This window comes from Anolis sagrei, chromosome X, assembly GCF_037176765.1.
Source record: "Anolis sagrei isolate rAnoSag1 chromosome X, rAnoSag1.mat, whole genome shotgun sequence".
Taxonomy (NCBI): Eukaryota; Metazoa; Chordata; class Lepidosauria; order Squamata; family Dactyloidae; genus Anolis; species Anolis sagrei.
In genome coordinates this window covers 46,149,550-46,164,787 of record NC_090034.1, presented here as the reverse complement: position 1 = coordinate 46,164,787, position 15,238 = coordinate 46,149,550, and the positions used below count along the sequence as shown (strand labels likewise).

Below are 15,238 nucleotides of genomic sequence, written 5' to 3'. Positions count from 1 at the left end.
TCAAAAACGGAAAAACTACAGGACCAAATATCACCAAATTTAGCCTTCTAATGCCTCATATCCCAAGGTATGACCAACAATCATCAAAATTCCAATAAACACCAAAACAAACTCACAAATTCAAAACAACACGGAGCATGCGCACAGGGGTGGGGAGGCTGCACGCGCGCAAGAGAGCTCCTCCATCGTCTCTCTCTCTCTCTCACCACGGCTCCACAGTCCTCCTTTCTCTGGCCACTTGCTTTCCGCGCCTCCATTGGCTTCTCCTCATGCAATATAATTTAATCTATATTTAAAATGAAATGTTCGCTCCTTCTCATAGAAATAAATAAAGGAAGGAAGACGATGAGGAGGATGGAGGAAGTTTACACGTGTTGCACTCTGGGAGTTGTAGTTCTTGCCCCCGGCTGGTCCTTAAAACAATGGGACTGAAAGACTCAATTTCCCAGCTTGCCCCGCGCCCAAGGTGGGTGGCTCATGCACGGTGCCGCCTGTCTGCCTCCGGCTAGCCCATCGCTCCCGCCGCTGGCTGAGAAAGAGAGAGGGAAGAAGACAAGGAGAGGAAGAAAATAAAGGAATAAGGGGAGGATTGGAAGCGGAGGAAGAGGAAGACGAGGAGGGCGAAGTAAGCGGAAAATTTTAACAAATATAAACTTATTAGTATTTCAACAGGAAGTGTGGGCCTGCTTTTGGCTGATGAGATAGGATTGTTGTTGTTGTTGTTGTGTGCTTTCAAGTCATTTCAGACTTAAGTTGACCCTGAACAAGGGCCAGGTAAATGACCTTGGCGTCCGCATCCGGCCCCCGGGCCTTAGTTTGAGGACCCCTAATCTAGATAAATAAAAATGTAGTGTTCATTTCTGGGATTAACTTAACTCAAAAACCACTGGATGAATTGACACCACATTTGGACACAATACACCTATCAGGCCAACAAGTGACCATCACTCATAAAAGCACTGAAAAACATGGTGGAAAGGACTTAAAAAGCCAAAAAAACACAAAGTATATGCAAACACACACTTAGACTCATAAACGCTAATATATACACACTCAAAACACATCTACAAAGACTGGGCCACAACAACATGTGGCAGGGAACAAACATATATACACATACACACACCTGTACACACACAGATCGATATATATACACACACATGCTCCCAAATATATATATACACACAGACACATATACACACACATACCTATACACATCTATATATATATATATATATATATATATATATATATATATATATATATATATAAATGCTTTGTGCATAATGAGTACCTTAAAAACAAAAGAACCAATGAACGAAATCACACCAAATTTGGCAACAAAATGTCTCACAACACAAGGAGTGACCATCACTCCAAAAATTATGGTTTTGTCATTTGGGAGTTGTAGTTGCTGGGATTTATAGTTCACCTTCACTCAAAGAGCATTCTGAACTCCACCAACGATGGAATTGAACCAAACTTGGCACAAAGAACTCCCATGACCAACAGAAAATACTGGAAGGGTTTGGTGGGCATTGACCTTGAGTTTGGGAGTTTTAGTTCACCTACATCCAGAGAGCACTGTGGACTCAAACAATGATGGATCTGGACCATCAACTTGGCACAAGCACTCAATACGCCTAAATATGAACACAGATGGAGTTTGGGGGAAAAAGAGCTTGACATTTGGGAGTTGTAGTTGCTGGGATTTACAGTTCACCTACAATCAAAGAGCATTCTGAACCCCACGAATGACAGAATCGAGGCAAACTTCCCACACTGAACCCCCATGACCAACAGAAAATACTTAAGGCCATCCAGTCCAACTCCATTCACCAGGGCAAGAAAACGTAATCAAAGTCCTCCCGACAAAGAGCCATCCAGCCATAGAGATAGTTTGATAGATATGATTCACACACAGAGAGATATAGTATAATATATTTGAAAGGGATCCTTACAGAAGGACAATGATATGTTGCATGTTCCAGGGCAGGCAAACCAGACAATCTCCACATCAACACTGACAAAGAAACAGTAAGAAATACTGTTTACTCACAAGCATACAGAAATTGCATACATTAGAAACCAACACTTTCTCATTACTTTATTTTCCAGATCATCAGACTGGGCCACAACAACGCATGGCAGGGGACAGCTGGTATTACATAAATAACCATGAACACCCGCTCCTATACCCTGTATCAATCTCTTTTTTATGATGCTTATGGTTCAGAATAGTCAGTACTCCACACTCACTGACATTAGGGGCACTGCCTCTAGAACAGTTACATAGGATGAACTCTCCTACCTCTTTCAGATCCCATATTTAAACCTAGCTCTTCTTCAAAATCTTTGACTTAAATTCTTATTCTTGATTTCCTAACTAAAGCCTATATAAGTTTAATAGCACTGATACACATTTACCCGTTTTCCTTGCTCAAATGCACTTTTTTCACACATAGCTCCTTGTAACAGTGCCCTGTCTTTTGCTTATGTTATTCTATAAGGTACCAAATATGCTGCTATGTAAATGACGTCAACTTAAAGACAACCGAATACATCAAGGCTTCAAAACATGGAATGTCATAGAAAGCCTTTTGGCTGACAGAGTAAATTGTTGTGGAAAATTACAGCCACTGGTCTTCCTGCTCTACCTCTAGCTGAAATTGAAAATATATGAAATAAAGACGGTGGTAACATAAAAAGTACTGATTATGTAGCCACAGGATGTACCTTACATTTGCTGGTATAAGGACCTACATTTCTGAAGTGAAACATGTTGGTTACACTTGCAATGTTGGTTACACTTGCTTCAGTAAGAAAAAAAAGCATTTTAAAAGTACCTGTAAATTTAATCCTGTCTATTTCAAACTTAATTTTTATGGTGTATGATGTTATTTTTTAGAAGAGACAAATATTGTAATAGCAGTATTGTAATAGTTCAGATACACCAGCATTTCTTAACCTGAGGGTTAGGACCCCTGGAGGGGGGTCACAAGGGGGTTTCAGAGGTGTCACCAAAGACTACCAGAAAACACATATTTCTGATGGTCTTAGGAACCCCTTTGACAGAGAAGGCTGAAAATCTCTCCACCAATCCTTCTCTACCTTTTTGGAAACAGATGGCAAATCCTCCCACCAAAAAGCCCTCCTGCTGCTGTGATTGGTTGGCCTCTCAGCCAAAGGGAGGGCTGTTTCTGAGACTCCAAGCGGGAAGGGGAGAGCAGGCGTGCTTGGCACATGGCAGCATGGAGCACATGTGTGGGCAAGGGAGAGCATGTGAGGCTGGAGGGAGGCTCACGCCAGCAAGTCCCTTCAAAGCATGGGGAATCTGTGTGGGAAGTTTGGCCCAATTCTATCATTGGTGGGGCTCAGAATGCTCGTTGACTGTAGGTGAACTATAAATCCCAGCAACAACTCCCAAATATCAAGGTCTATTTTTCCCAAACTCCACCAGTGTTCATATTTGGGCATATCCGAGCCAAGTTTGATCCAGATCTATCATTGTTTGAGTCCACAGTGCTATCTGGATGTAGGTGAACTACAACTCCAAAACTCAAGGTCAATGCCCACCAAACCATTCCAGTATTTTCTGTTGGTCATGGGAATTCTGTATGCCAAGTTGTTCCATTCCATCGTTGGAGTTCAGAATGCTCTCTGATTGTAGGCGAACTATAAATCTCAGCAATTACAACTCTTAAATGACAAAATCAATCCCCCCCCCAACCCCGCCTGTATTCAAATTTGGGTATATTGGGTATTTGTGCCAAATTTGGTCCAGTGAATGAAGATACATCCTGCATATCAGATATTTACATTACAATTCATAACTGTAACAAAATGACAGTTATGAAGTAGCAATGAAAATAATGTTATGGTTGGAGGTCACCACAACATGAGGAACTGTATTAAGGGGTCGTGGCATTAGGAAGGTTGAGAAACACTGAGATACACACACATGTACATCCTCCCTCTCTGACTCATCCACTGGAATAAAATTCAACCTCAACTGCACCCTGCTATTCGCTATGCAAAATCAACTAAACCCCTACATTCACCACACATGGTTTCCCCACTCATTTACTACATGAAACATCTCTTCGTCACAGCGGAATACAAACATGTCAGAAATACATAATCTATTGTTATTACAAGGATTTTCTCTGCCCTTAAAGAATACATGTGCCTGTTAACTTAAAGATGTAAAAGCAAACCAGAGGACTTACACTTTTTAATAAAGTTGCCCACGTTTTTGATTTTCATTAAAACAGGATTACTACATTCTTCAAAAAGTGTCATAAGAGTGTCCAGGAGGCCTTCCCTGGAAAGTGGGGACATCTGTTGTTGAGTCACAGAGGGTAGCTTTCCCTGGTAAACAAAGGCAAATACAAGTTAAATAAAAATTGGAGAACAATTCCTGCGTACAATTCACACAGAGGTGAGCAACTTGTGTCATCAAGAGATTTTTGTGCTACAGCACCCATCATGCCTCTCATTTAGCTATCAATATCATGAGGTCTACAAACTGCCCACTCTCACTTCAGAGAATACTTTAACCAGTTCATTGTGTGGATATTGAACAGCTGTTTCTTTTTCAGCTTTTAAAGCAACAAGAAAGCTCTGAAACACTGGACTATGAACACTGGTCATGCTAATCTTTTAAGGTATGGAAATACTTTCATAGCCCTCCCCAGCTGGGACAGGGCCTTTTGCAGCTTACAGAGGTAACAGTCAGAAATCATTTGGCCAGGAAATGTCATACTTTCCACATGTTAGGAAATGAAATATTCATGATTTGCAGATGCAAAAGTAGAGCAGATGATATAATGTGATGAGGGGAAAAATACCTGAAAAAGCAGGTTAAGTCTAGATGCACGGCTGGCAATGGGCTCCATGATGCTTGGCTCTGCTGGATTGGGTACACCGTACTTAAACTTCAACATCTTCAGACTTCAACAGGAAATGGGATCTCCTGTGATGGGAGATGCTGTTTAAAATGCCACAAAGAGATTTTACTGGTTTTCCTTTTCACCCCTATGAATATAGGAAATTCAACTAGGCCTTTAAAAGTCAGCTGGCATGCATTAATAATATTCAAAAATAATACTGTTTGACTAATATTGTAAGACACTCCAGAAGTGTCATTTTTTGCTACCTGATTGCTTCTGGCAATGAAACCACGAAAAACTCTCCCTTGAGATAGAACTTGACATGACCAATGAATCCCAAAATGTGCACGAAGCTTACTTATATCGTAAGGAAAGGAAGAACAAAGCATGATTTGAAAAATGAAGCCACTATGCTGGACTTTGCCATTGTCTCACACTCCCCAAATCTGGAAAACTCAGCCACTGACTTACACCATCCCGTAAGGTAAGTTCATGGATAGTTTAAAAAATGAAGGGGGGAATTACTAATGTGCCAGGGCTTATAGAATCATAGAATCAAAGAGTTGGAAGAGACCTCATGGGCCATCCAGTCCAACCCCCTGCCAAGAAGCAGAAATGTTGCATTCAAATCACCCCTGACAGATGGCCATCTGTCACAAGTTTTACTGGGCTTTCGTTTCACTGACCCCTCATTATCCTTTTTATATTATTTATACATAGGCAGTCCCCAAGTTATGAACAAGAGAGGTACTGTACGTTTGTTTTTAAGTTGAGTTTGTATGCAAGTTGGAACAGGTACATTTTTAAGTGTAACTCCAGCCAAAAATACATTTATTTTAGCTTCAGATAGCACAGAGAATCGTTAACAACCCTGCAGTGTTTGTTTTGCTGCCTATGCCCCTGTTCAGAAGATTCTACCTCAATTCCTGTCCCTGTGAGAATTGGATTTTGAAAAAAAATGGGTTGTTGTGGAAACAAGGATTGGAGAAAAAGCTTCAGTGGAGACATCTTTTCCCATGAGAATAACTCTTTCAAGATTTCCCTTCTGAGGGGAAAGTTCCTCTCACATCCTGTTGTCTCACCCCTGTTTTTAACTATGAGTCATTTGTAAGTCAGATGTTTGTAATTCGGGGACTGCCTGTATTGTATTATATAAATTATTACTATATTATATATATTAAATTATATATAAATTATATATACTTTATAAATTACTCAACTGCTGAATATACCTGCCCCTTCTGGCACAAATCTGCCCGCGCAAAGCAGGTGAATATATCACTGAATGAAACATGTAGAATAATCACAGGATGTCTTAAATCTACACTTGCTAATAGACTTTATAAGCAGCTGGCACTGCCCCCTCTGATGTGCAACGGGAAATTGCTGAAAATTGTGAGAGAAATAAGGCTGAGCACTGTAAAAACTACTCACTGTGAAGTCGAGCATGCCCTCCCCCCAATAAGAGATAGTAACTTAAAGTTCTGCAAAGGGCAAGGGCACCAGACTGCACAATAGGGGTTGAGTCTTGGTCATTATGCAAAGACACTAACAACAGCAAGGACCCCATGAGTTTTTTAGGGAGTAGATTGGTCCCTGGGCTCCAGCCGATGGAAAGAGTTACAGTTTTCCAAGGACCATGGGACTGGCTTCCATCCCAGCACTGCAGGGCCCAGTGGAACTCCATAGACTCTCTTCAAGGACTCACTCTCTACCCATTAACTTTCTTCAAGACAACTTATGAATTCATGCTGTGTCCTGATATCATCTGATTTTTATAATTGGTATTATAATTGGGGCCCTGGATGGGAAGATACCTGCATATGATTTCCCTGTGTATAATTTCTATATGATTTTTATGTTTCCTTGTATTCCTGACCCTTTGCCCCTTTCTCCCTCCAAAGAAGTATGTTTCTGGCCTTCAGAAACAAAAGCCATTAGCGATTACGGAAACCTCCAGCCAAAGACACACTTGCATGGATAATAGGAGGAGATTCTTATCTCTAGCACCGGAGATGGCCCACTAGAGTAAAAAATTGTTTGGCAAAGTTTCTATCACTCTTCAAGTAAGATAAGGGGAAATCTTCCCCTCTGCTTTTTGCTTACTTCCCATTGATAGCATTAACCCCAGGCTGCCCTCATTGTTCTCCTGTCCCACAGCCAGGAAGGATCTGGATATTTTTACACATGCTGATTTACAACACTCATGAACACAATAGATCAGCCCTGCTGGAGACTTCCTTTTTGTCTCGCGAGCCACATGGCATTATTTTTTCAAAACTAATTCACAGATTCCTTTGTGCTCTATCGTCCCGCCTCCCTTTCTCCTGATTTGCTGTCGCCGCCAGGTGGCAGAGGTCTCCCCATTGGATCCTACAGACCACTGGAGCTTCCTGATTGGTCCAGAGGCGCCAGGGGCAGGAGGGCTGCCTCCCAGCTGTTCGCCAATCACCCAATCACGGCAGGGAACAACAGGGAAGTCGGGGTGGGAAGTTTGAACTCTGCAATTTTGAATTTACTATAAATATGACCGCATTGGTGTATTCTCCTCATGCTCTGCTGGCGAATGATTGCAGCTCTGCATCCTTTTCAGCTGAATCGCAAACAAAACCTCGATGGCCTTTCTTCAACTTGGTGAGACCTTTCATTGGGGAATGAGGGAAAAATATTGGGTGCTTCTCTTCTCGCCAGGGAAAAAGAACTCTTTGATGAGTCTAATTGGTCTCTGTATGGCTATCAACCTCCTCTCAGTAGACTTCAATCAAGGAAAAGTCCTTGATTGATTAATCACTCCTCTTAATGTTCCTCCAGGAACGGCAAGAGTATCCCCGTGGGCAGCAAAATCAGGCAATTCCAATGGCCCCCTACAAGGGTCTTCCTCAGGGGCAAACCCAAAATGGGCAACTTGGAAATCCCTGAACAGAATCAGACGTTGAGTGGGCAGATCAAAAGACAACCTGGCAAAATGGCACTACCCAGAAAAATCCTCCACCTTGTGAGATTGTGAAGCAGAACAAACAACTCGGCATCTGTATGCTTGCCCACAATGCCCTGCCTCATGCCCAGAGGAAGAACTATTTAAAGCTACAGACAATGCAGTCGCTGTTGCCCATTTTAGGTCTAAAATTATTTAAATGCTTGTGCTCCCTTTATTTTATCAGCTTTATACTTATTTATTTATGCAATGCTTTTGACATAAAATAAATATATTATATTATATAAACATAATATACTATACATTACATGGTACATTATACCAAATTATATTATTTTCATCAGCTGCCCCATGACTCTGGAAGGACCTGCGAAAGGAAGAGATCCCATAGCTAAGTGTACCTTCAGAATTTAAAACGCAATAGAAGACCCATCTCTTCCGGCAGAAGGTCAACCCAGTAAACTTTCAATCATGAACTTTGATTTACATTCTGTTATCCGTCAGGAAGTTGCAGCTAGTAAGAAAAGACCAAGGAATTGACATCTCCAGCTCATCCTCTGTTTGGATATCAGCCAGCATGCGAGCTTGCTAAGATCTACAGAGATATTTACAGGAACACCCCAGCAAGCAAGAGTCCAAAAGTGGCAGGCTAAAACTCGGAACCTAAATAAATGGCTAAAACCAGAGAGAAACTCCTGGGCACACAGAAGACTGGGCAACGTGGAAGGTGCTAAACAGACTGAGCTCTGGCACCACAAGGTGCAGAGCCAATCTTAGGAATGGGGCCACAAAGTGGAGTCAACAACATGAAAGTGTGGAGGACAGCAAACCAGACCACTGACTACAATGCAGTCTGAGCTCCACCACATGCACAATGGGGGACTTTCTTACAACAACACCAGAGGCACTCCAAGTGGCCAGCTTCTAGTCCAATAAGAAGAAGATGATGAAGTCGTCGTCCTAGAGTCAAACTCCTCTGGGACTTCCGAATTCAGACTGACAGAGTTTTGGAGTACAATACTTCTGACCTCACAATCATGTTTAAAAACAAAGTATGGATCATCGATGTTGCAATCCAAGGTGACAGCAGGATTGAACAAAAACAACTGGAAAAGCTGACACGATATGAGGATTTAAAGATCAAACTACAAAGACTCTGGCACAAGCCAGTAAAGGTGGTCCCAGTGGTGATCGGCACACTGGGTGCAGTGCCTAAAGACCTTGGCCTGCACTTAAACACAATCAATGCCGATAAAATTACCGGTAGCATCTACCAGCTGCAGAAGGCCAACTTACTGGGATCTGCACGCATTATTTGCCAATACGTCACACAGTCCTAGACACTTAGGAAGTGTCCGACGTGTGATCCAATACAGCAGCTAGCAGAGTGATCTTGTCTGCTGTGGAATCATCTTGTTGTGTTTCAAATCATCATCATCATCATCATCATCATCATCATAGAATCATAGAATCATAGAATCAAAGAGTTGGAAGAGACCTCGTGTGCCATCCAGTCCAACCCCCTGCCAAGAAGCAGGAATATTGCATTCAAATCACCCCTGACAGTTCTTCCTAATGTTCAGATGGAATCTCCTCTCTTGTAGTTTGAAGCCATTGTTCCTTGTCCTAATCCTCATGGAAGCAGTAAACAAGCTTGCTCCCTCCTCCCTGTGGCTTCCTCTCACATATTTATACATGGCTATCATATCTCCTCTCAGCCTTCTCTTCTTCAGGCTAAACATGCCAGCTATTTAAGCCGCTCCTCATAGGGCTTGTTCTCCAAACTCTTGATCATTTTAGTCGCCCTCCTCTGGACACATTCCAGCTTGTCAATATCTCTCTTGAATTGTGGTGCCCAGAATTGGACACAATATTCCAGATGTGGTCTAACCAAAGCAGAATAGAGGGGTAGCATTACTTCCTTAGATCTAGACACTATGCTCCTATTGATGCAGGCCAAAATCCCATTGGCTTTTTTTGCCGCCACATCACATTGTTGGCTCATGTTTAACTTGTTGTCCACGAGGACTTCAAGATCTTTTTCACACGTACTGCTCTCGAGCCAGGCATTGTCCCCCATTCTGTATCTTTGCATTCTGTATCTAATAATAATAATTTATTTATTTCCCGCTTGTCTTCCAAGTTTTGTTTTAAACAATGTCTGTGGTTTTTAAATGCACTTTAATTGTATTCGCAATTCACTTTTGACATGATAAATACATTTACATTCCATTCTACTATTGCTAATATATGTCAATTGCCTATTTGTGTTGGGTACAATTGTGTGTGTGTGTGTGTGTGTGTGTGTGTTTTAACCAATGTAATGTATTGCCTACATTTTTGATTTTGTGGTACCCCACCTTGAGCTATCAGGAGAGGTGTGTAATAAATAACATGCATTAGAATCATAGAATAATAGAGTTGGAAGAGCCCACATGGGCCATGTAGTCCAATTATTATTATTATTATTATTATTATTATCCCAAAAGCATTTCCAAAGCCAGAACAAAGTCTTCATGGACCCTATTGAATGAATGCTATTTGACACCACTTTGACTGCCATGGCTCCAAGGTACGGAGTCCTGGAAGACGTAGTTTGCCAAAGTTTGCTGCTTCTCATGCTTCTCACTCCACTTTGGCAGAAAAAATGAAATGCAAAGATACAGAATGGGGGACGCCTGGCTCGAGAGCAGTACGTGTGAAAAAGATCTTGGAGTCCTCGTGGACAACAAGTTAAACATGAGCCAACAATGTGATGTGGCGGCAAAAAAAGCCAATGGGATTTTGGCCTGCATCAATAGGAGCATAGTGTCTAGATCTAAGGAAGTAATGCTACCCCTCTATTCTGCTTTGGTTAGACCACATCTGGAATATTGTGTCCAATTCTGGGCACCACAATTCAAGAGAGATATTGACAAGCTGGAATGTGTCCAGAGGAGGGCGACTGAAATGATCAAGGGTCTGGAGAACAAGCCCTATGAGGAGCGGCTTAAGGAGCTGGGCATGTTTAGCCTGAAGAAGAGAAGGCTGAGAGGAGATATGATAGCCATGTATAAATATGTGAGAGGAAGCCACAGGGAGGAGGGAGCAGGCTTGTTTTCTGCTTCCTTGGAGACTAGGACGCGGAACAATGGCTTCAAACTACAAGAGAGGAGATTCCATCTGAACATTAGGAAGAACTTCCTGACTGTGAGAGCCGTTCAGCAGTGGAACTCTCTGCCCCGGAGTGTGGTGGAGGCTCCTTCTTTGGAAGCTTTTAAGCAGAGGCTGGATGGCCATTTGTCAGGGGTGATTTGAATGCAATATTCCTGCTTTTTGGCAGGGGGTTGGACTGGATGGCCCATGAGGTCTCTTCCAACTCTTTGATTCTATGATTCTATGGTGCCTCGCCAAATAATAGCTCCCAAGGTGCCATAAGCACTGAGCACTAGCTGCTGAAGTTGGGTTAAACCGCATTCATTCAACAGCATCAGATGTCCACTCCAAAAGAAATCCCAGTTAATAGAATGGATTTCTTCATTTACCTGAACTTGAACCTAGCTTTGAATGCAGGTGTAATGTTTGACTATGTTTCAAAACAAGAGCCCAGCTCAGAACACTGTGCCTTAACTCTGAGGTCACAGAGCGACGAGGAGGCAGCCAGGAAGACACAGCTCCATTGTGTATCCTGCAACATCACTTGGGAGCCCCTCAATATATACAATATAATAATATATAGAAATAATAACATTGTAATGTAATAATGCTAATATATTATATATAATATTAAATTACGATTTAGTACAATATATTATCTATTACTGCTAGTATAATATACCGGTAGTATATTATATACATTATGGTATACTAATATAATGCAATATAATATAATAATTGTATATTATATATTACATGTAATACTACTAATACTGCAGTATGGTGGTCTAGTACAATATAGTAATTTATAATACTAATATTGCGCTATACTGATATAATATATTGGGTATACATATAATATTGTTAATAATATTATATTAAATACAATATAATACAATATAATAATAACATTGTAATCTAGTCATAGGTAAAGGTTGTCCCCTGATATTAAGTCCAGTCGTGTTCGACTCTGGGGGGGTGGTGCTCATCTCCATTTCTAAGCTGAAGAGCTGGCGTTGTCCGTAGACACCTCCAAGGTCATGTGGCCGGCATGACTGCATGGAGCGCCATTACCTTCCCACCGGAGTGGTATCTATTGATCTACTCACATTTGCATGTTTTCTAACTGCTAGGTTGGCAGAAGCGGGGGCTGACAGCGGAAGCTAACGCCGCTCCCCGGATTCGAACCTGCGACCTTTCGGTCAACAAGCTCAGCAGCTCAGCGGTTTAACCCACTGCGCTGTGCCGGCAGGACTGAAGACTGACAGGTCGTAGGTTCAAATCCGGGGAGAGGCGGATGAGCTTCCTCTATTAGCTCCAGCTCCTCATGCGGGGACACGAGAGAAGCCTCCCACAAGGATGATAAAAACATCAAATCATCCGTGCGTCCCCTGGGCAACGTCCTTGCAGATGGCCAATTTTCTCACACCAGAAGCGAATTGCAGTTTCTCAAGTCGCTCCTGACACGACAAAAAAAACAAACCGGGGGCACCAATCTAGTCATATAGTCAATATATTAAATATAATTACTACGGATAATATATAATAATATATCATGATATACTGTCATTATTGTATATGTGTATATTTTAAGTTGCACAGTTTTTAACTGTGAGCCGTTTTGAGTCTCCGTAGAGAGATAAAGCAAGATATAAATAAGTAAATAAATAAATGTGAGGCACTTAACGTGGAATAATGGCGCTATAAGACTGTAGTGTGACAGGGCCTGACAGTACTGCCACACCCAAACCAGAAAGACTTCTAAATTCTAGGAATGGGAGCCCCCCCTCAGGAACAAGCAACCTTACCCTCCGCCTCAGAGAAGCAGCCACCTCCGGATTCCCGCCTTCCGCGTTTGAACACAAGAAAGGCGGTGTTTCGTCACAGCGGCCCCGCCCCTTGCACGTGACTGGAGCTCTTCGCCAATCCCCTTGCCCGGGTGACGTCATCCTCAACCACAAAGCCGTGCCCATGCTCCTTTCTCTCGCGCCAAGGAGAGGGGTGGAGGGGAGTGGGCGGGGCTATTCAGCTCAATTCAGCTTGTCCAAAGGCTCTCTACTTTGTTTTGGGGTTGTTTTTTTTACCTCAGAGTTCACAACGTGCCCCTCAGGAAACATACATACTACTTTGTCCCACCCTGGTCATTCCACAGATATATAAACCCTTTTTCCTAGTTCCAACAGACCTCACTACCTCTGAGGATGCTTGCCATAGATGCAGGAGAGAATGCCTCTAGAACAGTGTTTCTCAACCTGGTCGGGACCCCTGAGGGGGTCGTGAGGAGGTGTCAAAGGGGTCACCAAAGACCATCAGAAAACAAAAGTATTTTCTGTTGGTCATTGGAATTCTGTGTGGGAAGTTTGACCCAATTCTGTTGTTCGTCGAGTTCAGAATGCTCTTTGATTGGAGGTGAACTATCAATCCCAACAACTACAACTTCTAAGTGTCAAAGTCTATTTTCCCCAGACTCCACCAGTGTTCACATTTGGGCATATTGAGTATTCGTGCCAAGTTTGGTCTAGATCCATCATTGCATGAATCCACAGCACTCCTCTGGATATAGGTGAACTACAACTCCCAAACTCAAGGTCAACGCCCACCAAACCCTTCCAGTGTTTTTTGATGATCATGGGAGTTCTGTGTGCCAAGTTTTGTTCAATTCCATCACTGGTGGAGTTCAGAATGCTCTTTGATTATAAGTGAACTATAAATCCCAGCAACTACAACTCCCAATTACAAAATCAACCCTCCCCAACCCCACTAGCCAGGCATGTAGCCAGGAGTGGGGGGCTTGAGGGGCTTCAGCCCCCCCCCCCCAAATTCTCATGGTGGTTCGCAAAAAGGCCTTACTGGTGCATTATTTAAACTGTTATGTTTATTCATATCATGATCTGATCACCATACTCAATATATCCCATATGCATGGGGGTATTATTTTTATTATTATTATTTATTGCATTTATTGACCGCCCCTCTCAGCCCGGAGGCGACTCGGGGCGGTGAACAACAACAACAACAAAGAAGACAGTGTACAACGGGTCTTGGGGTATTGGGGTAATGATACAAAAGGTTTGCTAGGGTAGACCCTCTTTCACTCAGACTCAGCCCCCCCGAAACTCACCCCCCCCAACCCCCCCCCTGAAAAAAACTCAGCCCCCCCCCCCCCCCAAATCGAAATCCTGGCTACGGGCCTGCCACTAGCATTCACATCTGGGCATATTGGGTATTTGTGCTCAATTTAGTCCAGCAAATGAAAATACATCCTGCATATCAGATATTTACATTATGATTTATAACAGTAGTAAAATGACAGGTATCAAGTCATGGTTGGGGGTCACCACAACATATGGAACTGCATTAAGGGGTCACGGCATTAGCAAGGTTGAGAACCACTGCTCTAGAACATGGCCATATAGCCCGGAAAAACCTACAACAACCCATACATACTACTCTTAATAGTTCATAATCTTGAGTTTCTTTTTTTCTTTCTTTCAAATTTCCCCGCTAGAGACATCAACACCCTTCACAACAGATAATCCTGAGATCTATCTTTTCCTCCCAGCCTCCCAAATATATATTTTTATAATTTTCTCAATGATGTATTGTTGCATGAAACCCCACTGGGCAAAATTATTGTTCTTTCCTTTCGTAAAGCTTGTCCCCTGACGCGGTTGGTAAGGACGAGAGAGAGGGCCTTCTCAGTGGTGGCCCCCCATCTCTGGAACACCCTTCCAAGGGAAATAAGACAGGCCCCATCCCTCCCCTCCTTTTGTAAGAGCTTGAAGACCTGGTGGTTTCAACAAGCCTTTGAAAATGACCAGTTCTAACTCAGCCCTGTTGTTGTTGTTCATTCGTTCAGTCGTCTCCGACTCTTCGTGACCTCATGAACCAGCCCACGCCAGAGCTCCCTGTCGGCCGTCACCACCCCCAGCTCCTTCAAGGTCAGTCCAGTCACTTCAAGGATGCCATCCATCCATCTTGCCCTTGGTCGGCCCCTCTTCCTTTTGCCTTCCACTTTCCCCAGCATAATTGTCTTCTCTAGGCTTTCCTGTCTCCTCATGATGTGGCCAAAGTACTTCAACTTTGTCTCTAGTATCTTTCCCTCCAGTGAGCTGTCGGGCTTTATTTCCTGGAGGATGGACTGGTTGGATCTTCTCGCAGTCCAAGGCACTCTCAGAACTTTCCTCCAACACCACAGTTCAAAAGCATCGATCTTCCTTCGCTCAGCCTTCCCTAAGGTCCAGCTCTCACATCCGTAGGTGACTACAGGGAATAC

The 15,238-nt window shown here is 42.8% G+C and overlaps 1 protein-coding gene across 9 annotated transcripts in view; it reads right to left on the bottom strand.

The window, feature by feature from the left end:
- CIT (citron rho-interacting serine/threonine kinase) overlaps window positions 1-12,848 on the bottom strand; it is a 125,166-nt gene extending 112,318 nt beyond the window's left edge. For 8 of the 9 annotated variants that reach the window (XM_060785393.2, XM_060785395.2, XM_060785400.2 and 5 more), the window contains exons 1-3: window positions 12,771-12,848; window positions 4,851-4,990; window positions 4,230-4,371 (exon numbers count right to left, since the gene is read on the bottom strand). In XM_060785393.2, the coding sequence (XP_060641376.2) occupies window positions 4,230-4,371; window positions 4,851-4,946 (238 nt within the window). In that variant the 5' untranslated portion in view covers window positions 4,947-4,990; window positions 12,771-12,848. The remainder of the gene's footprint in view (window positions 1-4,229; window positions 4,372-4,850; window positions 4,991-12,770) is intronic. The other variant, XM_067473290.1, reaches the window with a different exon arrangement.
- Window positions 12,849-15,238: the final 2,390 nt, after the last annotated feature.